The sequence below is a fragment of the Gasterosteus aculeatus genome, chromosome 12, assembly GCF_964276395.1.
Source record: "Gasterosteus aculeatus chromosome 12, fGasAcu3.hap1.1, whole genome shotgun sequence".
Lineage (NCBI taxonomy): Eukaryota > Metazoa > Chordata > Actinopteri > Perciformes > Gasterosteidae > Gasterosteus > Gasterosteus aculeatus.
This window is the reverse complement of record NC_135700.1, coordinates 16,469,039-16,495,174: the sequence shown is the minus strand read 5'-3', so window position 1 is coordinate 16,495,174 and position 26,136 is coordinate 16,469,039. Positions and strand designations below refer to the sequence as shown.

General features: G+C 42.1%; 5 protein-coding genes across 5 annotated transcripts; 2 read left to right on the top strand and 3 right to left on the bottom strand.

The window, feature by feature from the left end:
* Positions 1-259: 259 nt before the first annotated feature.
* On the bottom strand, positions 260-1,722 carry LOC120832419 (leukotriene B4 receptor 1-like). The gene has a single exon (XM_040198679.2). The coding sequence runs from the start codon at positions 1,630-1,632 to the stop codon at positions 547-549; it is 1,086 nt and encodes a 361-aa protein (XP_040054613.2). The 5' UTR covers positions 1,633-1,722; the 3' UTR covers positions 260-546.
* Positions 1,723-2,308: 586 nt separating this feature from the next.
* LOC144385341 (leukotriene B4 receptor 1-like) lies at positions 2,309-4,068 on the bottom strand. Its single transcript, XM_078085499.1, has one exon. It carries the CDS (start codon positions 3,501-3,503, stop codon positions 2,445-2,447), a length of 1,059 nt encoding a protein of 352 aa, XP_077941625.1. The 5' UTR covers positions 3,504-4,068; the 3' UTR covers positions 2,309-2,444.
* A 1,211-nt stretch (positions 4,069-5,279) lies between these two features.
* On the top strand, positions 5,280-14,295 carry LOC120832411 (E3 ubiquitin-protein ligase AMFR). The gene is made up of 14 exons (XM_040198651.2): positions 5,280-5,630; positions 6,321-6,637; positions 6,729-6,821; positions 6,939-7,103; positions 8,838-8,993; positions 9,580-9,620; positions 10,163-10,295; positions 10,499-10,632; positions 10,746-10,856; positions 11,282-11,478; positions 11,578-11,681; positions 11,815-11,949; positions 12,059-12,249; positions 12,369-14,295. The coding sequence occupies exons 2-14, from the start codon at positions 6,386-6,388 to the stop codon at positions 12,523-12,525; spliced, it is 1,869 nt and encodes a 622-aa protein (XP_040054585.2). The 5' UTR covers positions 5,280-5,630; positions 6,321-6,385; the 3' UTR covers positions 12,526-14,295.
* A 141-nt stretch (positions 14,296-14,436) lies between these two features.
* gnpnat1 (glucosamine-phosphate N-acetyltransferase 1) lies at positions 14,437-18,045 on the top strand. Its single transcript, XM_040198705.2, has 6 exons — positions 14,437-14,691; positions 15,487-15,648; positions 15,801-15,863; positions 16,073-16,200; positions 16,737-16,798; positions 16,957-18,045. Exons 2-6 carry the CDS (start codon positions 15,495-15,497, stop codon positions 17,102-17,104), a joined length of 555 nt encoding a protein of 184 aa, XP_040054639.2. The 5' UTR covers positions 14,437-14,691; positions 15,487-15,494; the 3' UTR covers positions 17,105-18,045.
* Positions 18,046-18,121: 76 nt separating this feature from the next.
* styx (serine/threonine/tyrosine interacting protein) lies at positions 18,122-23,233 on the bottom strand. The gene is made up of 11 exons (XM_040198693.2): positions 21,798-23,233; positions 21,483-21,515; positions 21,048-21,101; positions 20,857-20,954; positions 20,719-20,779; positions 20,584-20,620; positions 20,454-20,493; positions 20,287-20,337; positions 19,908-19,980; positions 19,314-19,407; positions 18,122-18,995 (listed from the first exon to the last, which is right to left on the bottom strand). Exons 1-11 carry the CDS (start codon positions 21,855-21,857, stop codon positions 18,922-18,924), a joined length of 675 nt encoding a protein of 224 aa, XP_040054627.2. The 5' UTR covers positions 21,858-23,233; the 3' UTR covers positions 18,122-18,921.
* Positions 23,234-26,136: the final 2,903 nt, after the last annotated feature.

Sequence of the window (26,136 nt, the reverse complement as noted above, 5' to 3'; positions counted from 1 at the left end):
AATATACAATGATAAGAGTGTCCTTTTTTAACAGCAAAGGTTTCTCAGTTCTATAAGCTTGTGACCAACTTGAGACATGATTCCGCTTTTTACTTCCTAACAACGGCAACATGCAGCTTTTTATTTTGCAATCTTTACACCCAGAGGAAGTCGAAAGCATGAACTTTGTTTTTAGCGTAATGGGGACAATTTCGTCATGAGTGAAAAGGTTTTTTGTCGATGTGGGCACGCATTTTGTGATTGAGAAATACCCATTTAGTATGTTGGCATATCAAACATTTATTTTTCCATATGGCACTTATATCACATAGAAGTACATAATATATGTCACATTTATAAATATATGGTAACCATTAAAAAACAAACATCTCTTTTTAAAAAGAACATTTCAATTGGGTAATTTACAGAGTTGGCATGTATTACACAGATTATCTCTTAATTCTTGTTTTTCTGTGTTGTAATTTCAGACAAAATTCTTTTAAAAAACCTTAACACTGTACACATGAATATCTACACACAGCACAGGCATGTCGTAGCATTTCAATATCAGGATGGATTATTTTCGCACATTTTTATTAATATGTCCATTTGAACCTTTGACTCCGACACACACTGAGAACTGTTGGTCTGATTGCTCTGTCTCTTGGACACGAAGGACAACTCTTTATTGCCCTCACCTGGGGAGGTGCTGGAGATGTGGCGGAAGAGCTTTTGGATGCCGGTGTCCTGCAGGGAGCTCCTGAAGGAGCGAGCCGCGAACATGTACAGGATGGGGTTGATGGTGCTGCTGATGAAGACCATGGCCCCGGCGATGAAGGTCACGGTGTCCCTGGCGCTCTCCAGGTTCTCCGCTGCGGCAGGGAGGTGGTCTTCACAGGCCAGGATGATGAGCGAGAGGACGTTTACTATGTGATGAGGCGTCCAACAGACGGCGAACACGACCACCACGCTGGCGATGAGGACTGTGGACTTGCGCTTCGACTTGAAGGTCATCTTCGTGATCCGGCTGCACAGGCAACTGTAGCAGACCACCAGGATGAAGAAGGGTAATACGTAGCCCACCAGGGTCTCCAGCAGCACGCACACCAGCTCCTGGGTCGGAGAACTGTACTGGCGGTACAGGCAGTGCTCCTCGCCGGAATCCGCCCCTACCACCTGCGTTGGGATGACGGGTATGCTGAACAAGAAGGCTGCCGTCCACAGAGCCAGCAGAACCTTATTCAGAGCTCTTTTCCTCTTCCAGCCGGCCGATACGAAGGGGTACCGCACGGCAACGAAGCGCTCCACGCTCATGAGGGTAATGAGGAAGACGCTGCTGTACATGCAGGTGTTGATCATGAAGACCATGGCTTTGCAGGCGGCCTCTCCGAACACCCAGAAGTGGGCCAGGGAGTAGATCCACAGAGGCAGGGTGATGAGGACCAGCAGGTCGGCCACGGCCAGGTGCAGGATGAGCACCACCGTGTGGGAACGCTGCTTGACGTGCTTCAGGATAGTCCAGATCACCAGGAGGTTCCCCGGAGCTCCCACCAGGAAGGACAGGGCCAGGATCACACAAGCCACTGCTGTCCCGCCGTCAAACTCCTCAGGGGCCATTTCCCCCGCAGAAGACAGCTCAGTGGAGTCGTTCATGCCGCGAGTGTATGTGCTGACGGTGGCGTCTGCATGAAAAAGAAAATAACAAAGTGCTGTACAAGCAAGTGTTCACTTCCCTTTAAAAATAGACAGGAAAGGGTTTCCTGACTGGTGCTTTTTGATACCCAGAGAGATGATTCATGGACGCGTCATAAGTCCATTTGTCACCTTATGTCATGGATTAAAGGGAGGTTGGATAAAAGAGTATCAAATGATTGCCCTCTGGGGGGTCCGGCCCGGCCCCCCCAGAGAAAAGACAGTGATGGATTCTAATAGTTCAATAGGGCTTAAAGAGGTTGGTGACCACTGCCTGATAACCAGGGTATGATTAATGAGTAAACTGCATGATTTTTTTGATTAGCATATAGAGTTTTTATTTACCTTGAGTGCTTACTGGGGCCTGTTTTCCCCAAAGAGAGATAGTCAAGTTATTCGAGGTTAAATTCCAACATGATTGTATGATAAACTAATTTAAATTTAATAATGAACAAAAAGTAAATGTCATAGCAGTTTTCAGGTTCATTTAGATTAATTAGATTTTAAAAAGTCAGAAAAGGTCAGGCAATGAATTATAAACAACCAAACACATAACACAGCACGTATGTGAGCATGCACATATTTTAAGTTCTCATTTTTAAAAACTATACAGCATTGAGCTATCAGTAAAACTCAGAAACAAGAAAATTCCAACCGTGTGTTGGTTTGCATTGATAGCATTGAGTGTTAACGGCATGAATCGTGCACGTGACATACCGGCTGTCAAAGCCTTTGGTTCAATACAGATCCTCGTAATAAAGTCCCCCCCTTAACTACAGAAGACTAATTTCACATTTCATATCAGACATCAGCTCTACTGTTTGCTGCCCTCTGTCCAGTTCCTGTTGCGCTACCAGATCCCTGAGTTTGTTGGTGTGCGAGACCATTTCCTGGAACAACCGGACCAGTCGGGACTGCTCCAGACTCCCCTGGAAGTTTCTGGCAAAGAGGGCGTACAGCACAGGGTTCACTGAACTGCTGATGAAAACCAGGGCACCGGCGCTGAAGACCAAACTCTGAGACACACATTCGCGTTCTGTGCCTGATCTTAGACTGCAAACCAGATCAATGATGTTAATGATGTGATAAGGCAGCCAGCAGAGTGCGAAAGCCACGACCACGGCGTAAACAAGACCCACCGATTTCTGTTTGGAGTCGAAACTCCTTTTCCTGAGCTCAGCGGCGACTAGAAAGTAACAGATGCTGAGAATGATGAAGGGGATTAAAAAGCCCCACACGGTCTGCAGACATAGCAAAAGGATTGCTTGAGTCACAGAGGTCAATTCATACGCAAAACACTGCTCAGTTCCATCGCTTCCAGGCTGCAGCAGGACACACAGCACTGCCAGCAGCGACGCAAGCAGCCACAACAGCGCCAGGCATCTGTTCATGAACGTCGTCTTCCACCGCCTCATCACAAACGGACGGCAGATGCCTACATAGCGCTCCACGCTCATGAGGGTGATGAAGAAAATGCTGCTGAACATGCACACACTGACCGTGTACACCAAAGCCATGCAAAGGTATTTCCCAAGCGCCCAGGTGTGTACCAGGGAGTAGATCCACAGAGGCAGGGTGATGAGGACCAGCAGGTCGGCCACGGCCAGGTGCAGGATGAGCACCACCGTGTGGGAACGCTGCTTGACGTGCTTCAGGATAGTCCAGATCACCAGGAGGTTCCCCGGAGCTCCCACCAGGAAGGACAGGGCCAGGATCACACAAGCCACTGCTGTCCCGCCGTCAAACTCCTCAGAGGACATTTCCTCCGCAGAAGACAGCTCAGTGGAGTCGTTCATGCCGCTAGTTGGACGTGCTGAAGGTGGCGTCTGCATAAAAAAGAAAATAACAAAGTGCTGTACAAGCAAGTGTTCACTTTCCTTACTGGATTATTTGAACAGGGCCATTTGAGAGTCACGGGACAGATAAGCACCCAGAGGTGTCAGTTTTGCTTTGAGTGATCTGGAAGTAAAGTCAGTTTACCAGCTATTGTTTCACAGTGCACACATGGGCGGGCTCACAGGGGCGAGGCAGCGCAGAAATAGTATCTTGAAATTTATTGCAGGTATTGTATCAGTCATATTTTGTAAAATGATTTAAACATCTCTGATTTATTTGCGAAACCACCGACTAGTGACACAACTTTTTGTTTTGTTACGCACCTTCAACAACCCCAGACACACACACACAAACCCAGCATGCAACACTGCGGATACCACTAATGTTCTCGTCCCATCGTATGTTCTGTTCATTTCTACAACATAGCTCACACTAATTCTACTCTGCTCTTTATTGTGTGGTCTTTCTCTGCTGGCATTCATTCCTCAAGCCTCTGTGGTTATAAATATAACCAGAGTGAAGCATATTCATATAATATAATAAAATTTACCAACCTTGGAGTGTTACAATAGCCAGTATAATTATATTCCATGTGTCCACTCGGGCAGATTGCTGGATCCAAATGTTATGAAAACATATACAATATCATTTATTTGTAATCATGCAAAATTAAGTCCATGGGTATTTCTCCAAGTAGGCCACTGACCGGTCGATAGGTGCAATGCGTTAAGTGGGCAACGCGCCGTGTATTTAGTGCACCTTTTCCGCCCCTGAGTACACAGATGATCTGTGCTCCAGGACCTTTGGTTTCTGTTATCAGAAAGTTTTAATTGCCACAGAATCATTAACTTTAATTGCTGTCTTGCAGTCAAAACCCAACTCTTTTGTATATTTCTTTTGTCCAATCACTGACTAAACCTTCCTTTACGGCTAATATAATTTCCACACATTAACTTTGAACTCCATATTGCACGAATGGCAACCATTTGTATCATTACCGTGCATTTTCACAGATAGTCAGATTTAATTCTGTGTGGAATAAAGCATCTAAACACAACGGCCTGCTCTATTGTTTTTAACTTTCACTTATACCTTGTATTGTATATGATGCTCAAGTAGGTCTAATTTGGTAAAAGGTTCTTTCAATTAACGTATTTCTAATTTGAAGATCACCGCAGTAGTTCCGTCGGCACCGGTGTGAAATCATTGAACAGGACATTTATTTGATGCTTGAGCAGTGGTGGCTGGTGGATTATTTTTTTTGGTAGGGCCAGCCAATCAGTTTCAGTATCAGTATATCATTAATATAATGAATTGCATTATGCATTATTATGATTTTACAAATGGATTGAATGAACAGGTTCCTATACGTTTCTAGCGTTTCTAGCCAAAGAGTTGAGATATACAAACTGATCTAAAATGCCATACTGTGGAGTTGTGGCAATATCCATAAAATCAGGGAATAAGGGGAAGTCATTTACTTAAAAGACTTTGAAAAAAAACAGGAACTAGATAAATAATGGGACACTTCAAATTTTAGGTAATCATCCAACTACTTTCGCTATCACTTTAAGATACCACAAAGTGTAAAACGTCTGTGTTTTATGTGCGTCAGAAGGAAACAGAAATTATGGAAGATGGTGAAAGATTAGGTGTAACAGGAACTTTACCCAAGAGCGTCTAATCTGACAAACTGGAATTCATGAAAGTCTTGAAGACGGCAGTAAAACTGTTGAAACTGATAAACTTCATAGGAGAAGATGTTTCCTCTCAAGCAGCTGCCATTAAAAGATTAGCAGAACAAGCACAACACCAGCATTAGAGATGGAAGAAGGAATTCCATTAGTATGAATGAATGAATAATTCAAATCCCAATACACACCCCGAACCAGTTAGTGGCGATAATGCGCCATGACGGGTTTAGCCAGTTGCCATAAAGTACGAAGAAGAAGAAGAAAAAGAAGGAGCAGCAGAAGAAGAACAACGCTCCTCAGCCAACTAGATTAAATAAACATGACGATGTTGACAGCGACGGTGTCTTTGGTGCATTGGCACTAAACGTAAACCACTTACCTACAACGAGGGTCGTTGGATATTGTGTAAATCTACATTTGTGACAAACTGTGAGTGACGATTTAACGTAATACAAGCTTATTGTTTATAGCTATTTTGTGGCTAGCAGCGTTGTTAGGATGAGCTAGCGAATAAGCTAGTATGAGCTAACGTTTGCCGTGTAAATAACGTTAGCTAACATTAGGGGCGTGAACGCGTATTATTCTGTCGGGTAACGTAACGTTATATATCTTCAAGTAATGTTGCACAACCGGTTGGACCCCTGGTCGCGTGTTTCAGGTTAGCTTTTTTGACCACTTACATTTTCATAATGGTCCAAATGAGGAGTAATTTGCCCCCTTTCTAGCTAACTGTAGCGAGCTAACGTGCTAGCCTTGCTTTAGAAGTGAGAGTACGTTAACCAGCACGGTGGTTCCAAACCTCTTCGGTTTGAAGGCGCTATGCTTCCTCCACAGCCCTGTCAGATTAACTTAACTCGCGCAACGTTACCAATAAATCAATGTCCACCGTTTGTACCTACTGCCACGCCATCTGATGGATGATGACGTCATATGTATTACGTTCAGCTAATACTTTATAATAAAAAAAACATTGCTGTCACAATTGCCACCTTTCAAACAACCAGGCGATTATTTCAATCATCTAACCGTATTGCTGTAAGCTAGCTAGCATAGGCTAACACTTGAATATGTTTCCACTACCAAGGCCCAGCGTTAGCTAACCCACTTCCGCCCTCACAGGTCGTGTCTTTGGCTCGGGACAGACCCCATAATCACACGTTGAGAATCGGACCATCGCCACTGCAATGCCTCTGCTTTTTTTGGAGAGGTTTCCTTGGCCCAGCTTGCAGACCTACACCGCACTTAGCGTGGCTTTGCTCGCAGGCACCCTTTTTAGTGCCTACAACACTGTGACTGATCCTGGCTTTGGGGTCTTGGAATCTGATGAAACGCCAGCGCCAACTGAAGGGGATCTCGAACTAAACAATGATATTATTAACACGGAATTGACTACCACTATCCTGTGGTATATTGCCACTGACAGTCTCTTCGTATGGGTGAGTGTCAGCCGGTTTGAAATTTGCATTGCCTGATGATTGTATGTTCTGCTGAGAGCTCATCGTCTCTTTATTCCCTGTTTTCCTTTAGGTATTGGTCAACACATTCTGCTGCTTGTTGATGTTAATTGCGAAAATGATTCAGTATGTAGTGTTTGGCCCGCTCAGAGTTAGTGAGAAGCAGGTGAGTGTGCGTCTTGAACAATGAATTCAACCCTTCTCAAGACTGTATATCGCTGCTCTTTGTAAGGGTCAATCTTTTGGAAACAAATGCATCCGGTTTGCTCTGTGTGTTCCTCAGCACCTGAAAGATAAATTCTGGAATTTCATCTTCTACAAGTTCATTTTCATCTTTGGGGTGTTGAACGTGCAGACAGTGGAGGAGGTGGTCATGTGGTGTTTGTGGTTCTCTGCCCTGGTCTTTCTCCACCTCATGGTGCAGCTCTGCAAAGACCGATTTGAATATGTAAGTATTATACAGGCATGAAAATCCCTCACCTTTCGGCGAAATTCGCCGTTTTGAAACCAAAATAGGTGACCTACGTGAATCGTGTAGATTCAATGAGTTTTTTTGGGGGGGGGGGGGGGGGGTATTCATATACAGTGAGGTGCGCGTGTCAGAAGGGAGCGCAAGATTCAGTGAATTGCGAGCCGGTTGAGTGATGGTTTCAATAATTTTAATATTTTCTGGTTAATCTAAGTTAAGTTACCCAGGAGCTTTGTTAACATCGACTTAGCTAACGTTAGCTACAGCTTGATGAATTGAGTCATTTAACACAGCGACGTTGGCCAGCTAGCTAAAGCTCCGGTGGGAAATGATTAGCTAACGCGACGGTTTTTGAGGAGGTAGATTTTGAGGTGAGGGGACTGACGAGGCAGGAGGGAAAGTGGTCCACCGTTCTATCAATAAGCAGACCTGCCAACTTGATACGCATTTTGACTTCTAAGTACGCTGGTACAATTTGTCACTATGCAAAAATGTGTCTAAAATTAATTTTAGACTAGTTGACCAGCACACATTATATGCAATGCAATATAATGCATGACGAGTATTTAATGACTTGTCCCCTATTATTTGTTGTCAATCCCCCCCCCCCCCTCGTCAGTACGTAAAAAATGATCCCTGGGACAAAACCAGTTGAAAACCCCTAGAGGGGTAATATCCTTCTTACCTTTTTCACCCTTGACCCGTTTTCATGCCTGATTATAAGCTACACCATTTTTTTTTGTTTAACCCTAATCGTAGTTTATGAATACCTTGTGTTCTTTATCGATAGTTAACAATTTTCCAATCAAGTTCTACTGAAAATACAACAACTGAATATATTGTGCTAAACGTTCAGACGACCAGCCAGTCTGCAATACAAAGTCAAATTGTCTAAAAAAAAAAAGTCTTGTGTTTTTCCTTTGAAAACCACCATCTCTTAATTAGATGTATCATGGTAAAGGGTACTTTTGTCATCTGCACCTACTGAGCTCTTATTTCTTCAGATAGCTTGCGCTTAACTATATAGCAATATGTTCTTATTAGTTGCGGTGTCCAAAATAAAGCCTGAGAGTAACTGTACTCTCGGGATCTATTAATAGTTCCCTGAGCTGGCGTGTTGGTCTGCTGATCGACACATCCCCGTATTAGATTGGGGTCTGCATGTTGTGGAAAACAAAATATCAAATGTATTCAACCCCAATAGCTCTCAAAAGCGCTGACATTTAAAGCGGGTATTGATTTGGTATGTTGTGTGTGATGTAATGCTGACCGTCACACTGTACCAGAGTGTAAATTAGCTGTGGAAATGGACCTGTTTGTTTGCTGACTGCAAGTCTTTGTTCCTTACTCCCATCTTTGGCTATAGATAATCATTTATTTATGTTCTTTCTTTGGATTGAGTCTGTCGGTTGTCTTGGTGCTGTCTTTTGGAGCAACAAGACGCATGATTGTCAAACTGCTAAATAAGATCCATTGTATGCGGTGTGGTCAATGTACTAGGGACACTTGATGCTTCCAAAGCTTTATAGAACCAATTTAAGTTGTATAATGATGTCCTAAATTTGGTTCTATTCACTAGACATGTGTCAGTTTTCCCAAATAGTTCTAATAGTTCTAAAATTCAACTTATTTTTTTTTAACCTCCCCAAAACAGATAGGTAATACTTTTAGAGAGGAGCAATCTGTTTATTATTCCCGTTTTCTTCCCGACAGCTGTCCTTCTCACCCTCCACTCCCATGAACAGTCATGTACGAGTGCTTTGCCTACTGGTCTCGTTGCTGTTGGACTGCTGCGGTCTGGCTGTGGGCTGTGGTGGTCTGCTGGGAGCTTCCCATGGCATGCACACCTTCTCCTTCATGGCAGCCGAGGTAGGAACCCGGAGCCACAATGGGTGGTCGGGGTGATTGTGGACTTTTAATATCACTAAAGCTTTTGATCTAGCGCATATATTTTGTTTTCTTTCCCCGTCTGTTTGGCATGCTTATGTATAAATGTGTCTCATGTGTCGTATTATAAACATGGCCAACGTCTTTAATGGCAGACAATTGGACAATGAAGTAAGAAAATTTAAAGTTGTAATAAATAGTGATCGCATTCCATTTATGTGTTCCAGGTCACCGGTATTGTAGAAACTGGCTCATGAGTACGGCCTTGTGGGGCTCTGTAATCCTCTCTGATGTTTCAGTTACAGCTGTGCTGATTCTGCTACAAAGTCTAAATGGGAACTCGGGGAAAGAAAGGCTTGATTGTTTGATACAGAAACTATATTTGCATAAGCGGATATTCTAAATTGGGGTTTGGTCTGATGAAAACACAGATTGTCTTTACACCATTTATAAATATAATGGACCATAAATACATCGTAACGGTAACGTCTGTATAATGTGTAGTGTTTCTATGAAAGTGGTGCATGAGAGTTACTTTGCTTCAGCCTGTTTATTTTTTTCTCCTCAGTGTCTGCTGGTTACTGTGCGCACTGGGCACGTCATCATGCGGTACGTTTCTCTTTGCATGTGTGTCCACATTAAAACACTAACCGTGTAACTGCAGATTTAGAATTATTTTCTCTGGTTCTGTAACACCACTGTGAAAGGTTTCTCTGTCCCAAAGAGAGTGGCTCGGATTATACAAGCAGTATGAACAACTCTGATCAGTCAAGGCGCTCAGAGATACTTTTTAAATATTAGTCCAACAATAAAACTGTTAGATTCTGTGGCTGCGTATTACTTTAACTCCAAAAATGAGTTGATTTCTAGTTTTTTAACCCAGCACATTGACCTAAACTTAGAGCCTTTAGACATTGGGATATTATGTGCAAATTGTGTACTTTGATTCTGTCATTACACTGGTACTCTCACCTTGTTATCTGGAATTGTTGCTTCTGATTCCAATGCTACTTGTTAAATTCTACCACAATACTTCTACACCATCTTTGTTTCATGCATTGGTAACTTTTATTCACCATATGAGTGAAGTGCCTCACCATGCTGTCTTAATATCAAGTTTCATGGCCTGATAGTTCTGCATGTCCCCTCAGTTATTCCATTCATCTTTGGGATCTAAACCATCCGGGGACCTGGGAGAGTAAGGGAACATATGTCTATTACACAGACTTCGTCATGGAGCTGGCTATGCTCTTCCTGGACCTCATGCACCACATCCATATGCTGGTAAGACGCATATGGAATTGTTCCATTACATTCTATTAGTATAGTGCAGTATTACACATCAGGAATTTGCCTCGTACAACATATGGCTGCCTCTTGCTCGGCTCCTTGAATCGAAGGAGGCAAAAACTCCCCCAGAGAGAACATTTTAACTGGGAGGGAAAGAACAAGATCTTTAATCTTTTTGTACAAAATTCCTGCTTTAGCTTTTCGGGAACATCTGGCTGTCCATGGCCAGCTTGGTTATCTTCATGCAGCTGCGGTATCTCTTCCACGAGGTTCAGCGCCGCGTCCGCCGACACAAGAACTACCTTCGTGTCATCAACAACATGGAGGCCAGGTGAAAATACATTTTGATTGAATTGTTTTCCCCTTTTTTACCTGATGGGTTTTCTTGATCTGTGTTGGTTGATCATTTCTTGTTTCGGCATTATTTGTATATGCTCTGAATAGATTTGCAATTGCTACCGCTGAGGAGCTGGCAGCTAATGATGATGATTGCGCCATCTGCTGGGATGCCATGTTGACCGCACGCAGACTACCCTGTGGCCATCTCTTCCACAAGTAAAGTGTTTTGTTTTTTTGTTTGTTTTTTTAATCTTCAAAATAGAAGATAAAAATGAAAAGTTAAAAATAAAGTGCACTGGCGAGCAGATACCAATACTCTACACCAGTGGTCCCCAACCACCGGGCCGGTCTGCGAAATATTGTCTGACATGAAACCGGTCCGTGAGGTAGAAAAGGTTGCTCTACACAACTTTGCCGGCACCACTGACCCGTTACTTTATATATGGCCTACACAAAATAACGTTTGAATATCATTTACCCTTGAGTTGTAGAAATTTGAAGGTTTACAGTTTCAGTAAGATGTTTCTCTCTGATCCTGATGTTACCCGGAGACTGGAAATGTTTAATGTCAAGTTTTCTGCTCATAAAATGCCATAATAACGTGTGTGTGTGTGTGTGTGTGTGTGTGTGTGTGTTTCCAGCTCGTGTTTGCGCTCCTGGCTTGAGCAGGACACTTCTTGTCCAACGTGTCGCACATCCCTTAACATTAGTGGAGACGGGGCCCCGGCGAGAGGCCAGCAGCAGGGCGCTGGCTTAGAAGACAACATTGGCCCAGTTGGGGCTGCTCCAGATGCTGTACCACACGTCAACCAACACAATCACTTCTTCCACTTTGATGGTAAATCTGTCGGACACATATCTGAGCTGAACCTGGATTTACTTTACTTGAGATGCCGTGCATGGTAACCAACTATACAATCCATACGTTCCTTTGCAGGATCTCGCATTGCCAGCTGGCTGCCCAGTTTCTCAGTGGAAGTAATGCACACCACCAACATCTTGGGCATTGCTCAGGCCAACAACTCCCAGCTCATGGCCATGGTGAGTTCATCCATTTTGAAAGATTTTCTACATTTTAAATGCGTGATATTGTGCGTTTTACGGCCAACTTAAACTTTTTCTTAATCATTCCTCTATTATGCTCTTTGTTTTGGATGTACCATGTGGTTATCAGGCCCATCAGATCCAGGAGATGTTCCCTCAGGTGCCCTCGTACCTGGTCATGCAAGATCTGCAATTGACGCGCTCTGTAGAGGTCACCACTGACAATATCCTGGAGGGACGCATCCAGGTGCCTTTCCCAACACAGGTCGGTCAACTTTGGGTTTAATGTTAAAAGCAGGGTCACTTTCACACCGATGCCTCCGAAAATAAACACTATTATGCCGTCACATGTTTTGCTTGTACTGCTTACTCAGGCCATAGAGCGTGCCCCTACACAGGGGAGCGCTGCAACAGGTGAGCAGGGGGGGGCGAGCGGAGCAGCCGAGCAGGGCCTCAGTGAGACGGAAAACGTGGAGGTGCGAGGAGGTCGCTTCTCTAAGTCTGCTGAGGAGAGGCAGAATATGTTGAAGCAGAGGAAAGAAGAGATGCTTCTGCAGGCGCGCAGGTTTGGACACTGCTGGTTTTCTACCTCACAAAAAGTACTGCCAACTATGCTGTGTTTCCAAAAATAAGCTCCATTCAAAAGACAAAAGTAATATTTATTTTTTTATTTTGTCACTGTAGGAGATTTCTGAACCATAGTCCAGAGGACCCGGATGAGGATTTGCCTGGACTAGAGGAGGACATTGTTCCAGAATTGATCTTGACTGCGCTGCGGCGTAGAACCATGGCGGCAGCGGCAGAGAGACGCATACAAACTCAACAAGACCCGGCACCTTGAAAACACCGATTGGCTTCAGCTGAAGAGGCACAGACAAAGCTATTCCCACCATGCCCTATTTGGTTTACAGTCAGTGGTTATCGCTTATTCAAAACCATAGTTCAAAAGTATTGAGAGCATCGCCTTTGGACTGGTTTGGCCTGCCTTAGTAAGGTAGGACCATTTGGAATGGCCTCTGTCATTGATTCCAAAGTATTTGGAATATTATAAATATTGATGGTTGCAAGTCGAGAAATGCAAGGGTGCATTGCCCTTTATTCACGTGCCACACATTGCAACCACCAGCTTCAGTAGGCAGACAGTTACTACCGTGACTGCGACTGGCTGTCAAAAATCAGCGTGCTTTGCATTCAGAAGAGTCTTTTATGAGAGCGGTGTGAAGGTGTCATTACTAGATAAAAATGTTTTTTTTTATTTTCTTTTATCAAACGTTGGTTTCACTTATTTAGGTAATCGCAGAAAGCTACGTGTCCTCAAACTTCAGAAAACTCATCTGATGTATTTGTTTAATTTATGAGTCAACTGTGAATTAAGTGTTGGCAAAATAACATGTTTTTTCTTCTTACCTTTGGAGTATGAGAATGTCACTTTAGTATTTTTCAGCCTTTCAAAATATGAATGTTTCTATCAACCTATGCTGCATACCAAGTGTTGGACCCACATGGGTTGATCTGTATTTAGTGTGTAATATGACCCATTGGTTTAGTTAATTTAGCAGGGGAAGGTGGACATGTACAGCTTAGTTTATCTAATGATGTTCCTTACAGATGCATAGAGGATGTATTACATTTTGTACAATCGTTGTCATCCTCTGTCTTTCTAAAATCACCCTCTGATGATACGCAGTTCTCTCTGAGTAAGAACATTTTATTTTCTACTAAATATATATTGATGGGGTACTTGGCCATGTGTCCATCATATAGAATTTGTTATGCACATTAAGTCTGTAACCGCTGGACTGTCTTTTGAAAACGTTTTTGTCACTCATTCAAAAGGCTTTGACAGTAAAAATGAGCAGCAGCAGCAAAACCTTCTTGAGACTTTGTAACCAATCCAGTTGCCAAATAACACCATACTTGAATGATTGAAGATAGTTATGAATACATGATCTGGGGATCTTGTTTGGACAGACTTATTAAAAATTCATATTATCAAGGAACATAATCATCCGCAGCTCAAAGGTCTTATTTCAGTTATGTTCCAACTCGTCCCTGGAAACACTTTCAGTATTTTCAAATTTTAAGTCTATCTGGTTGAGACATATTAGTGGACGCAAAGATGGAAACTGTATCATAAGTGTTTGATTTCTTGTTATTTCTGTGCAAAGGCAGTTTGAGGCGACGTATGCATGAATCTAGACGAGTGCTTTCATTTCTTTCCACTTTATCCCAAAGAGCAGCCCACAAACCACTCAACGCTGAAGTGTTGTGATATTTATATTGTGTTGTATTGCTCAAGCTCTGTTTTGGTGTTGTCATAAGAAGAGACAATATAGGATTTTAATTTCTAATTTTTATGTTGAAATGGAAAAAATGTCATGAAAATTTCATTCAGTTACTTAACAACTTTTAATTTCCATTAGATATATTCCTTTAAAGCCAATTCTTTATTAAATCAAAACTGAAATCTTTTTTTGGCCTGGGCTTTGCTGTATTTTTGTGCCTAAATCAAAAATGGTTCAGTTATGGAAAACGTTCTGTAAATCTAGTTTTTGTAAATTGTTAATACAAAAGACTCAATAAAAGGAGCTGCTACGGCTTTTTAACAAGATATAACGGGAATAGTTATTCTTTTGTCATTGTAAAACGCATTTTATTTAAAGACTTCTGCAGGTTTGCTTATGATATGGTTTAACATGCTAATGCAAAGTAAAGCCTTGCGAAGCGGACCATTGACTGTATTGGTCCAATAAGTGTGTCCATGATGTAGACGTGTTTAGACGTCAAACCCGGATCCACCTGACGTTACGTCATCGGCCGGCGCACCACTCCTCCACCATCTTTGCCACGTCACACCCAGGGCTTCGCATGCGGAAACGGCAGCTGAAAACACCCACGCTGGTCGGCTCGGTGATGTAGCCCAACCTACAAAACTTGTACAACTGCCCAGTTGTCACTGTTCGTGCCCCGAGTCCAGGAATCTCCTCCGTCGGTTTTCTTTTTACCGGTAAGTGGTTACGCTTGCTAACGACGGCTAGCTGTTAGCTGCTCGCTAACGTTAAGTTAATGTGATATTTTTTAAGTTACAGCTCCTACGATGACGATAGCTGGCCTCGTCATAAACTCGATCGTTAGCTTGAATGAAGGTGGCCTCAGTTACGTCACTCATCTGACAGGACACACGATAAGTCCTATAACTTATAACGTTACATGACGCTTTACAGCTAACTGTTGCTAACTTAACCTTCTTTGGTTACGCGTAGCTTAGACATGACGGTAGTAACACGGATTATTTTAACTTTGATGAACTTTGGCAACATGGACAGTTTGGTGAAATGTGATACGTGTCAAGCTTCTGCCGTCTCGGCAACTATTAGACGTATTATTTGTGTCGCTTGGTGATCAGGGAGCGGTAACGCCGCTAAGGAATAATTGTGTTTTGCTGCCATGGAAACGACAATTGTGACGTGTGTTTACTTCCCACGACCACCAACTCAGGAGGATTGAATGGGGATGCGCTGGAATCCGTAGCCGGATGTGTGTTGTAATTAATATTTGTTAACTGGCTCACAAGTGAATCATGGCAGTAAAGTAATGACACTTGCGCGGTGTGCGTCAGGTCAAAGTTCCGTGTGAGCAAACATGCCTCCAATCCAGGCTGACCGCACAACTCACTGAGCTGATGCAGAATCTCTTGAGGGATTAGAAAAGCCTTTCTATTCAGTGTGGCATTCTTTTCTTTACTCTGTGTACACACGTTTATTGGGTGTGCGAATGTGCCTTTTGCGTGTTTTCTCATCAGGTTGTGAAATGCTGCTAAACGAGACTCCGCTGTTCGAGCCCTCACTTCTTCAGGAGCTGGACTGGAGCAGCAACCCTCTCTCCTTCTCCCCCCCCATCTCCCCCTCCAGTCCGGGGCAAGACCTGGTGCTCAGGCCGCTTTGTTTGGCTGACTTCAACAGGGGTGAGAGGAATGAAACTAGTCCTGTACTGGTATTTTCAAGAGAACTCGAAGAACATGAAAAGCATGTCTTTGGAATTTCGGTGTAGATCTATCGGACAGATAAATAATTACCTTTTGATATTTTCACCAGCTTTTTTTTTTTTTTGTTCCAGGATTCTTCAAGGTTTTATCTCAACTTACGCAGACGGGCGATGTCACACCAGAGCAGTTCACAAGTAAGTCATGGTTAACGCCACTTTTCTAAAAAAACACCAGTTACTATGGAGTTATTTAGTTCAGAACATAATGTGTTAAACAGCCGTCCCATTTGAGGAAAAAATAACTATAAATACAAAACTGTCTAATGAAACCTCAAGGAAGATGATACTATATGTATTTATATAATATGTAGGTATGTTATTAAATGTTGTCTGTTGGCTTCCAGAGAAGTTTGAACATATGAAGAAGACCGGCGACTACTATGTAGTTGTAGTGGAGGACACAAACCTGGGACAGATTGTTGCCACGGCCACGTTGATCACGGAACACAAATTCATCCACTCCTGTGCTAAGGTAAATAACATCCTGGCAAGTTATTTGCATGTATTTAACAATGGATGTGTGTTTATAATAAGGGTCCCCATTAGCTGTCACCTGTGGTATCAGTTGGTTCTCTGTTGTTTGAAATCGAGTATTTCATAGTCTTGATAAACAAACTATTCAACATCACATTTGTGTTACGCTATATTTATCACATTGTGATGTTTGCATTAACTGGTTGATCAAATTTTCATTTCAATGTACACTAGATACCCTTTTTTAATTAATTGGTCTGCGAATAAGCTGTCAAAGGTTATCACCAGGAAACAACAACACGCTTCAAATCACCAACACTTGACTATTTTTCAGCTGTTCTTAAACAGTGTTGAAATAGGATTTGCTTCAGGATACAACTACAGTTTCCTGAAGACAAATCTCCTGAAAAAAAGTTACTTATTAATGCAGTGAATATTAGAACGGTGGTAATTATCAACATGGTTCCCTGTGATAAGCCAAATGAAGTTAAATGAATAATTCCGTACAAACCTCCTCTCTATTTGATCCTGCAGAGAGGTCGAGTGGAGGAGGTAGTAGTTAGTGACGTGTGCAGAGGAAAGCAGCTGGGCAAACTGTGAGTAGACCTGCGTGAGCACAAATGCATTGTGTATTGGTTTGATACTTTTGTCCTTGTATGTCTGTCTTTGAATGAGATGCAGTGAAAATGATTTGCATGAGAGATGTTGTTGATTTATTTTCCTCATTCTGTTTCTCTTTCTCTGTCCCTTTAAGGTTGGTTTCAGCGCTCACTCTTCTCAGCAAAAAACTCAATTGCTACAAAATCACACTGGAATGTGCACCCAACAATGTGGCTTTCTACCAAAAGTTTGGATACACCCCCTCACAGGAGACGTACATGCAGTGTCGATTTTCCGACTGAGGACAATAGCGGCCTTAAACCTTTTTTGGGGGGCATGGACCCGACCGTTATACACTCACTGACGAGCTGCCCATGGACAAGGTTGTGGTTGTGAGTCGTTCCTGAATTTCAACACACTTGAGTAAACCTCAATGTATGTTGAAGCCTTTAGCTCAGTAGAAACTGAACCTCCTCTGCCCATTTGGTTACCATGGCTACCGCAACAAACATGTTTCCCCATCCGTGCGAGGAAAGAAATGATTAAGTGTAACTGCAAGATCTTAATTATGTGACATTATTTCTAAGTAAATATCTGTGTACTAAATGATATTACCTACAAACATCTGTCAGTAAAAACAATTGCTTAATAATATACATATTTATGATATAGCTAAATAACTGACTACAGCATCTCAAGTTCACTACAAATCCTAGAATCCTGTAGGGAATACGTTTTGATCGTGATTCATAGTTCTTCTCACACTGTCTCAGCTGTTTCATTGATCATCATGGGCAACCACCAAAGAAATTTTGTTTCTTTAGGGGTGATTAGTTTATTATTCCTTTGGGTTTTACTGGGGTTTCATTTTTCTAACATGTCCTATTTGGTATATTGTGCTCTACATCTGGGAAAGCTGTTCTGTTTGACACCAGCGTTGCCGGATAACTTTAACGGTTTAAATACTACAATATGAAGAATTACCATCAAGACTGTTATGTATATTTTTAGCAAACAATTCTTTTTCTTTGAGGGAGAGGTGGGCCATTAGCCAAGTTTTTTCTTTTTTTATTGGGCCTGTATTCAAAATGTGATCTGCTGTGAGAGCGAGGGAAACATTTTTATGGGGAAATGGATAGAAATTATTTTGTAAATTAAGTTATAATACTCTGGCAAAATGGTTCATATTTATTGTAATTTATTTACTTAACTATGTAAGCAACATAAAATGTTCTACAATCTACCGTGTTTCACTCCTCAATTCCCAGTTGTATAACAAATCCATTGCATTGATCATACACTACTAGCATACACACAACTTTTGTGGAAGTTTTATTATACAAAAAACAAGCTCTGGACCGGACATGTCTACTAATCATAACAGGAAATAGTTGTATGTAGAATCACTAGAACGTGAGTGAGCCTCTGCTCTGTAAAGGATGTTTGAAGATCCGACAATCAAACGTTAATTAAAATGTAACTTAAAGTAAATTCTCAGATTTCAGCTTTTTGGAGGGACGCACTCTGCACAAACACGTCAGTGGCTTAAAGAAAAACACTTACTGAAATTCAACGCAATGTCTGAAATAATAAAGACGGTATACACTTGAAATAAGTGGAGAAAAAACAACCAAACAGAACTCAGACTTGTTTAATTAAGCAGTGAGTTGTTATTTTTCCCATTCCTTACTCTCCAACGTTAAGCATGATACTAGTCCATAGCCCCATTACTCCCAAAATAAAGGCATTAGCTATTCCTCTCATGTCCTCCATCGGGCGCCGTCTTGGCTACTTTCCCTTTTTTGCCAAGTGCCCCATTCTGGTTATTACACAAATTCAAGTATCGAAAGTGCATTATTGCAATACTGTCCCGCTGCAAATGCAAAATGCTTTAAATACTATAAAACTGCAAAAAATCAGTGCATACAGCTCGAGAAAAAAAAGTTATCAAATTGGCCCGATCTCCTCCATCACTCAATGTCTCAGACACGAGCAATCATCCGCCCCCCCCCCCACCCCTTTCCCTTAGAAAAAGTTCAAATATTTACATTTTTAATCCCATTAAAAATGTGGAAAAATTAATCGAGTGCACTGCATCACAGCTAAATATCCGCAAAGCTCATCCATTCTGTGATGCTGTGACCTGCATTGCTCCAAAGTCATCGTCTTCCTCCAGGCTGCGTTTACGGCTTCCTGTTCCAGAAATGGGAAGATGAAAAAGAATGAATGGAATCTAACTTCAGACTGCAAACTGTTTGAAATCCCCACACGATGAATCAGCTCTTTGGGGGATTCAAAAAAAGACCACTACCAATAAGCGCTGCTGTGTAACCTCCTCTAGAGCATCGTCCCTGAACCCTGGTCGATCAGCCATGACGTTGTGCCAATAATACAACAAATGCTAGCCCGTGAATAACATTATGCCCACACTATATTGACTGCTTATCTGGAACAAGTCTGGCTGACACAGAGACAGACATTGAGCAGACAGGTGCTGACCCATGTACAAACCTTGCATTCCAGCTTGTAAAGAGAACGACCTGCCCAACTGCATCGGTGACATCATCTTAATGGTCAGTTTGGCCAGATAGATCGCTTCATATTCCTGGGAAACAAACAAATTACAGTACTCTTATTGTTGTAATAAGACGCTTTGGTACAGTATGTCCAGTCAAGAGAATGAAAGAATAACCTGTGTGAACACAATACAGCATTCGTGCTTTAAAAAGGACACATTCATAGAACATCCAAGACGGGTAACTTGTCTTCCCGTTTGCACAAACGAGTGTCTGTCATCATTTACACTAAAGCAGAGACAACGGATTCCAACGTGGCTTGCGAGCCAGACGTACAACATGATAAACATGACTAGATGGTACATGGATACTTCTCTGCTGAGACACACCAGGGGCAGACCACTCAGATTAACACTGAGTACCGCAAATAACCGTGTAACAGATGCCAACCTTTCAAGTACAGGAGCCGGAAACGGCACATTCAGCCGACAAACCAGTTAGTGAGGAGTGGCTTGGAAACATTCAATTGTTGAGCGTGTCGAGTTGATTCCTCGGAATTTGAATCATTTTCTCTTGCAGGTAGACTAACCTGTAGCTGATGCACAAAGCCCACATTGGGGTTGATGCAGAACCTCCTCTCCTGGACGTGGCTGAATGCATCCCTGTGGAGGAAATGAAGCAGAAGTTTATGACATCTTCCACTGCAAGCAGTAACAGCAAAAAGCATCCAGTTGTATGTGAAAAAGGTCTGCTTCTATTACTATTTTTTATTATAAAAGTTATTCGGATTCTGGGGGTTTATTTGACAGGCGCTACTTGTAGTCGCTGTGCTGCCTTCAACGTTCCAATATTATACGTGCACACTGTAAGCAAAGATAACTTGATACAATTCTCTTTATTTATGCTTAAAGAAGTCACCTACCATGTATATGACTTTATGTGAAGAAACAAACAAAAGAAACACTAACCTGTATTTCATCCCAAATGTTTCCATAAGGTATGCAATCACTAAGGCAGCACTGGAACAGATAAATAAAGATGACCAAGGACATATTAAAAAGGCAGTTACATGTAATGGAAATTTTGTGAATGATCATACAATAACTGTGAAATTAGATGTGAAATCAAACCTCACCTTCTTGATATTCCTGCATTACCATGAACCAGGACCTTTCCTGCAGGAACAAGACAAAAGATGATGTTGATTAAAAAACATACATTTTGTTCTCCGACTCGACACTTCACAAACGTGCGTGCATCCTTACCTCCTGTTGCTAAGCAACCGTCAATAAATTCTTTAGTCTGTTAGGAGGATAACGAACAGGTCAGGCAAAACAAAAAGGCCCTGCCTTTCAATCACTTGCAAAGAAAGAAAGTAAAAAGAACACGTTGTAACTCACTGAAGGGAAAAATCGTATTATATTTTCCACTGGATTGTCAGCAATATCTAACACAAGATATCTGCAAAGATGCAACATTAGTTTATTGGTTAGCAACACCTCACATCTGGTAGAATAGTCATGTGACTTCTTACTTACCTAAATGTATGAGCAAAATTAGGTTTGATAAAATTGGCTTCGATGTCTTGGCGGACACACACAACATGTGTTATGCCCTGTGCCTCAAGGATTGGCAGCTAGACAAAGAAGAGATGCAATATGAGCCTCGAATGTCTTAGTGTCTCTCTGTCTGTCTCTGGGTACTTGTGGTTGTCTCGTGCAAAACGTACCTTGCTTTTCATTGCAGCAGAGTAGGGACCCAAAAACACTCCCGGTAATATCTCCTGAAAATAAAGACAGAGCGGGACATCAAACAAACAGACAAACCTATTACAGCTGCGTGGGACACTGACCAACATGTGGTACCACTACATGTGGATGTCTCACAATTACATTGACCAGCCAAAGTGGACCCGGATCAAAGGTCACCCATATGTGATGTGAGCCTCTAAATAAGGGTCAGACCTTCTGCTGTGTGATGATCTTTGTGAGAAATAATCATGCTTGTGTTCAAAGAAATGGCCACACCATCGTGTTTGTTTACACCAACACACTTTGTTAAACATTTTCATGGAATCGACTTGTACTCATTGGTTGAGATGGGGGACATGACAGAACGACGGGGTTCATTCGATTACACTATTAATAAAAGTCATGCCACGTACCTGCATGTCTCGTCTCATCGGATAAGCCCAGTCCTGCGAAGAGGGGGAGAGACGCGATGAGAAATGACCACCAGCTCACTTTGTGCTGCTGTTCGGCGACTAGCAGCGACCCGCTAACGTGGCCGAAGAAAAGACGCTCCAACGCGGGCGTGTCCGAGGAAGGACAAGACGACCATAGCACGGGACGTGAGCGATACTTCCCGCCGCGTGTGTGTGGTGTGGTTTTAGCTAGTAGCCGATAGCCCCGGAGCGGAGGCTAGCTCGGGTTAGCCCGCCGGCCTCTCGGTGCTAGCTGCGGCTCGCGCGTGCACTCACCAGAAGATCCTCCGAGATGGCGGGCAGAGACGGGAACTGAAGTTTGTTCTCCTCCTCCATTCTGCGGTCTGTTCGGGCACCGCGCCGAGGTGGTGGGAGGAAGAGGAGGAGGGGACCCGGCTTCTCGCGGCGGTATCGATTGCTTCTCGCGGCAGGGGTTAGCTGGACACTCGGCGCAACTTGTTTTGAGGCTCCGCACGCATGTCCGCCATGCTGTCCCCTGACAGATGACGAGTCACGTGACCGCGGACGGCAAAGCGCTCTGGTGGGAAGCGAGGAGGAGACGGCGACGTCTCGCGGCCGATGAGCGAAGCGCACGCGCGGCCTCACTCGGGTTTCGGGATTTGGGTCAAAAAACGGCGACGCTGTGTGGAAGGTTATGATGCACAGGTCGAAACCCCCCCCAAAACTAATTAGTATTTTGTGGTTAAACTCACGTTACATTGGCATGACTTAATGAACTGATTGTAGAAACGCAATGAAAAGGTGGACACAACAGGTGTTACCAGAGAGAGGAATGCACATCCTCTTCCGCATTTACAGATGTTTGAGTTATTGTGTCCTACTTATTTTCTATGGAAATAGAAATGCTGACATTTATTTTTTGATTAAGGTTGAAATGTGTGTTTAAACTCAATCTGTTGTTTACGTGATATCATTTTCTTTGGAATTTAATTGAGCACACAGGCATAAATATGATTCAGCCTCTCTTTCTCCTTCCTCAAATCTCTTATTCTTCTGCTCCAGCATCCATTCTCGATTAATATTCAGATAAAACACATCCCCGATCTAAGCCCGAGTGCATGACTAATTACTAGATGTTTATTTGGTCTCTTGGGTCATCTGTTTGTTGTTGTGTGACAGTGTGGCATTTTGCGATTTTGTGTCTAAAGCCTAGTTTATGCTTCTGCGTTTTCAGAGCGACGCAGACGCAAGACCCCCCTGCGTGCCTTGCGTCCTTGCGTGTGTCGACCCATTTTTCAAGAGACGCAAGCCTCCCGCAGCGCACCTGGCTGCGATTGGTCCGCTAACTACATCCTTTACGGCGTCTCACATTTCCGTTTTCATAGTACGGATCAGATTGAAGAGCATTTGTCGGAAGAAATGCGTAAATATGACCGCTTCAACAAGCCGTTATTGGCGGACTATAAAGACGCGCGGATAGCCTCCGGATTCATTGAGGGAGATCTCAACAAAAATCGGTTTTCCGGTCGAGAGGTGCACAAAGTTGTGGAGGAAAATACGGGAGAAATGTGTGCGCGCGGCACCCGTGAAATCTTTAGCTAAAATCCCTGAACCAAAAATCCATTCATTCTCTATGGTAGTGCTAAACCACTACGGATGTAACATATATTTGACCACCGGTGGCGCTGTTTCTCCAGTCAGTCTACCCGGGAAAGAGCACCGAAGCGACGGTGCATCTTCGTCGGACCTCGCGCTGTGAGGAAGTCACTAAACAGTAATGTGTAATAATTATTTAGAGAAATATGCAGCGTTTGCTGCTGTACGTCATTTAACACAGATTCTCACTAACTGTTCATCTTATACTGTTAAAACATTATATACTGTAACATACTTAGAGAACAGCCAGCTATAAATGTCTTTAGCTGTAAATACTAACAATATAGTATATGTTACACTATACCCTGTATATGTATTATGCTAATAATATATTGTATATTACATTATATTCTGTATACATATTATGCACATACTGATAGAATAGTAAACTATAAACCTCGTTAGCCATAAATACTGTACTTTAGTACAAGTGTCATGTCTATAAATGCATTTATGTTGGTGTCACGCCACATGTTAGTTTATAGTTGTGTTCATGTGTGTTTGACTGCATTAATTACTAGTTGCATATTACGCCACATGTTAGTTTATAGTTGTGTTCATGTGTGTTTGACTGCATTAATTACTAGTTGCATATTACAGATGTTACTCAACTAATAAATGATAATCTTGTAATAGATTAAACCACCAGAATTGTTTAAAGTCAGTCAAATGTAAACACATGAAGGCCTCAATGATTAGGGTAATATATGATATAGTTGGCATCATGACTAGTTTTAATCTTTCATTAAAGTTCATTTTGATGCTAGGTCCCTGAAGCCCATGTACGAGGGACTGGCACAGTGCTACAGCGCTGCAGGCATAGAAAAGGCACAATACCAGTGAGTAGACAGGTAAATTATATCTATATCATTGGTGACACAAACCGCTCATAGTCATTACTTTTTATTCAGTTTAATTAAAGAAAAGCCCTTGCATTCAATTTCATTGTGATGGCCATATACAGTGGAGCACACATGGTGGTCTATATGACTGCGGTCACATTGATGGCTTTCCTTTTATTTTTTCTTTCAGGGATTGCTTTGTTGCATTCAAGGTGGCAGAGTTGTTTGCAGGAGAGCATCTGAAATGGGATTCTTGGAGAACAACAGATGCAAATGTTGCCAATGTCACTTCTGGTAACCTCCGAAACACATGTGCTTCAAGATCACATTTTAATGCAAACATTAATATCAAGCTGGACTTGTTTCACTGCATGAGGCGGGTTCTTCCGTGAGTGTGTGTCGGAGCATCACGCCCTGTACAGTTGCTTTGCTCAGTTCCTCTGGACTGGGACAAGCACAACAGCAAGACAGATCACAGGTCTTGAATCCACCTCCTCAAAGTGATCCACTCGCTACCCAGACCGAGGTTCTTCTGTAGATAGATAGATATCTATATATATATATAAATATAAATATATATATATATATATAAATATATATATCTATAGATATATCTATATATCTACTCACATCTATATCTATATATCTACTCACATCTATCTTCCCTCAACTTTTTTACTCCTCGAATCTTTATCTTGACGTTGAAAGGAAGTATCGCAAAAGGGGGAGATACGAGATAGCTCTTTGATTTCTGGTTGTTCCCGGCCGAATTACAAATGAGCAGCCATGGCAGATCCTTTGGCAGAAATGTTGTGAGGGGATCACAGAGAGAGTAAACAAAACTGTTGGAGGCAGAAGCTAAGCAAAAAAAAAGAATTTCATAGTATTCTGCTTTATGTTTTTTTCATTGTAATTTTCTTGTTTCTATATTAGGCAAAATATTTTTTTGTAACTTGTTTAAAAAACAGAAGGGAAGATACTCTCAGTTAGGCTGAACTGTATTCCATAACAGTTACTCCTGTGAAGGAAATGTCCCGCAGTCTTTTTGATAGCGTCTGGACAACAGAGCAGCCCTGAAACGCCCGGTGAATACGATGTACCCGGCTTTGTCTACCCGGTAAACACTTGCTAGTAGGACTATTCATTGTTGAGCTTTGTCTACTCTTGATGTTGATTAGCAACAGGAACAACCGAATTGTTTAATGGCTTATGGTCTTTGCTTGATCATAACTTGAGAAAAAAAAATGGAATTGATTACATTTAATTACATTAATTTGCCTTTAATGTGTAAAGTGAGTAATCTAAGGTAATCAGTTGGGTCGTTTAATAGACTTGGGGTAAAATTGACACATTAATAATCTATAAATAACACTCTAAACCACTTAATACATTATAAAACCCATTAGTGCCACAATACATTGACCAACTAAGACAAACTTTAAAATCCACTTTAAAGTCCTTCATACATTTGGTCCAGTTGTATCTAAGTCAAAGTGAAGCTAAAACAAGTGTTGGAGACAATGCGGTAACTCCCACTTGGAAAGGGAAAGAGCGCACTCAGGTCCAAACAGTCACAATGACATATATTATAATTTCTTCTTACTTGATAATAGAATTGTATATTTATATGTACATCGTCGCTAAAGTGAATGTGTCCCAACTAATTATACCAAAGAAGCCATCGTGTTGTGGATTAAGTGCATTAAAAAAGCTACGTTAGCACCCAAACAAAATCTGCCAATGGTGACTGCGTGATTCAAAACACTCCATGTACATAAGTGAAGAATGAATACAGTGTTACAGAAAAGTAGTGTACAATGAACAACTAGTTAACCATACAACATGAGATTTTGGGGGATTCATTTACAAACACAATCAATCAAGATTCCTTTGGACACTGAATAAGAAACGTAGTGCCCTGTAAGAGTACCACTATTCAATGTGCTGCTGAGTTTGATGTTTGTTAAGATTATTTATAATAATTCTTAGATTAAGAAACCCCCCAATCTCTGAATCATAAAATCTGAATGCAGCAGAAACGTGTTGTGTGTGAAACCAAACTCAGTGTCATTATGCACCGTTATGTTTTTCTCTCTACTTGTCAAACCGCCAAAGGAACTGACACCCTTGTGAGAGTCAAAACTGTTAAAACAGAA

What these genes read in the sequence shown, in the direction of transcription:
- styx (XM_040198693.2), bottom strand. Translation starts at nt 21,857, where the DNA reads ATGGAGGAGGAGAACAAACTTCAGTTCCCGTCTCTGCCCGCCATCTCG. An exon ending in CGATGAGACGAGACATGCAG is followed by an intron (nt 21,102 to 21,482) that starts GTACGTGGCATG and finishes CTTTATTTTCAG; the next exon opens with GAGATATTACCGGGAGTGTT. An exon ending in CGGTTGCTTAGCAACAGGAG is followed by an intron (nt 20,494 to 20,583) that starts GTAAGGATGCAC and finishes TTGTTCCTGCAG; the next exon opens with GAAAGGTCCTGGTTCATGGT.
- LOC120832411 (XM_040198651.2), top strand. Translation starts at nt 6,386, where the DNA reads ATGCCTCTGCTTTTTTTGGAGAGGTTTCCTTGGCCCAGCTTGCAGACC. An exon ending in ACTGGGCACGTCATCATGCG is followed by an intron (nt 9,621 to 10,162) that starts GTACGTTTCTCT and finishes ATGTCCCCTCAG; the next exon opens with TTATTCCATTCATCTTTGGG. An exon ending in TGCACCACATCCATATGCTG is followed by an intron (nt 10,296 to 10,498) that starts GTAAGACGCATA and finishes TTCCTGCTTTAG; the next exon opens with CTTTTCGGGAACATCTGGCT.
- gnpnat1 (XM_040198705.2), top strand. Translation starts at nt 15,495, where the DNA reads ATGCTGCTAAACGAGACTCCGCTGTTCGAGCCCTCACTTCTTCAGGAG. An exon ending in TTTGGCTGACTTCAACAGGG is followed by an intron (nt 15,649 to 15,800) that starts GTGAGAGGAATG and finishes TTTTTGTTCCAG; the next exon opens with GATTCTTCAAGGTTTTATCT. An exon ending in GGAAAGCAGCTGGGCAAACT is followed by an intron (nt 16,799 to 16,956) that starts GTGAGTAGACCT and finishes TGTCCCTTTAAG; the next exon opens with GTTGGTTTCAGCGCTCACTC.
- LOC120832419 (XM_040198679.2), bottom strand. Translation starts at nt 1,632, where the DNA reads ATGAACGACTCCACTGAGCTGTCTTCTGCGGGGGAAATGGCCCCTGAG.
- LOC144385341 (XM_078085499.1), bottom strand. Translation starts at nt 3,503, where the DNA reads ATGCAGACGCCACCTTCAGCACGTCCAACTAGCGGCATGAACGACTCC.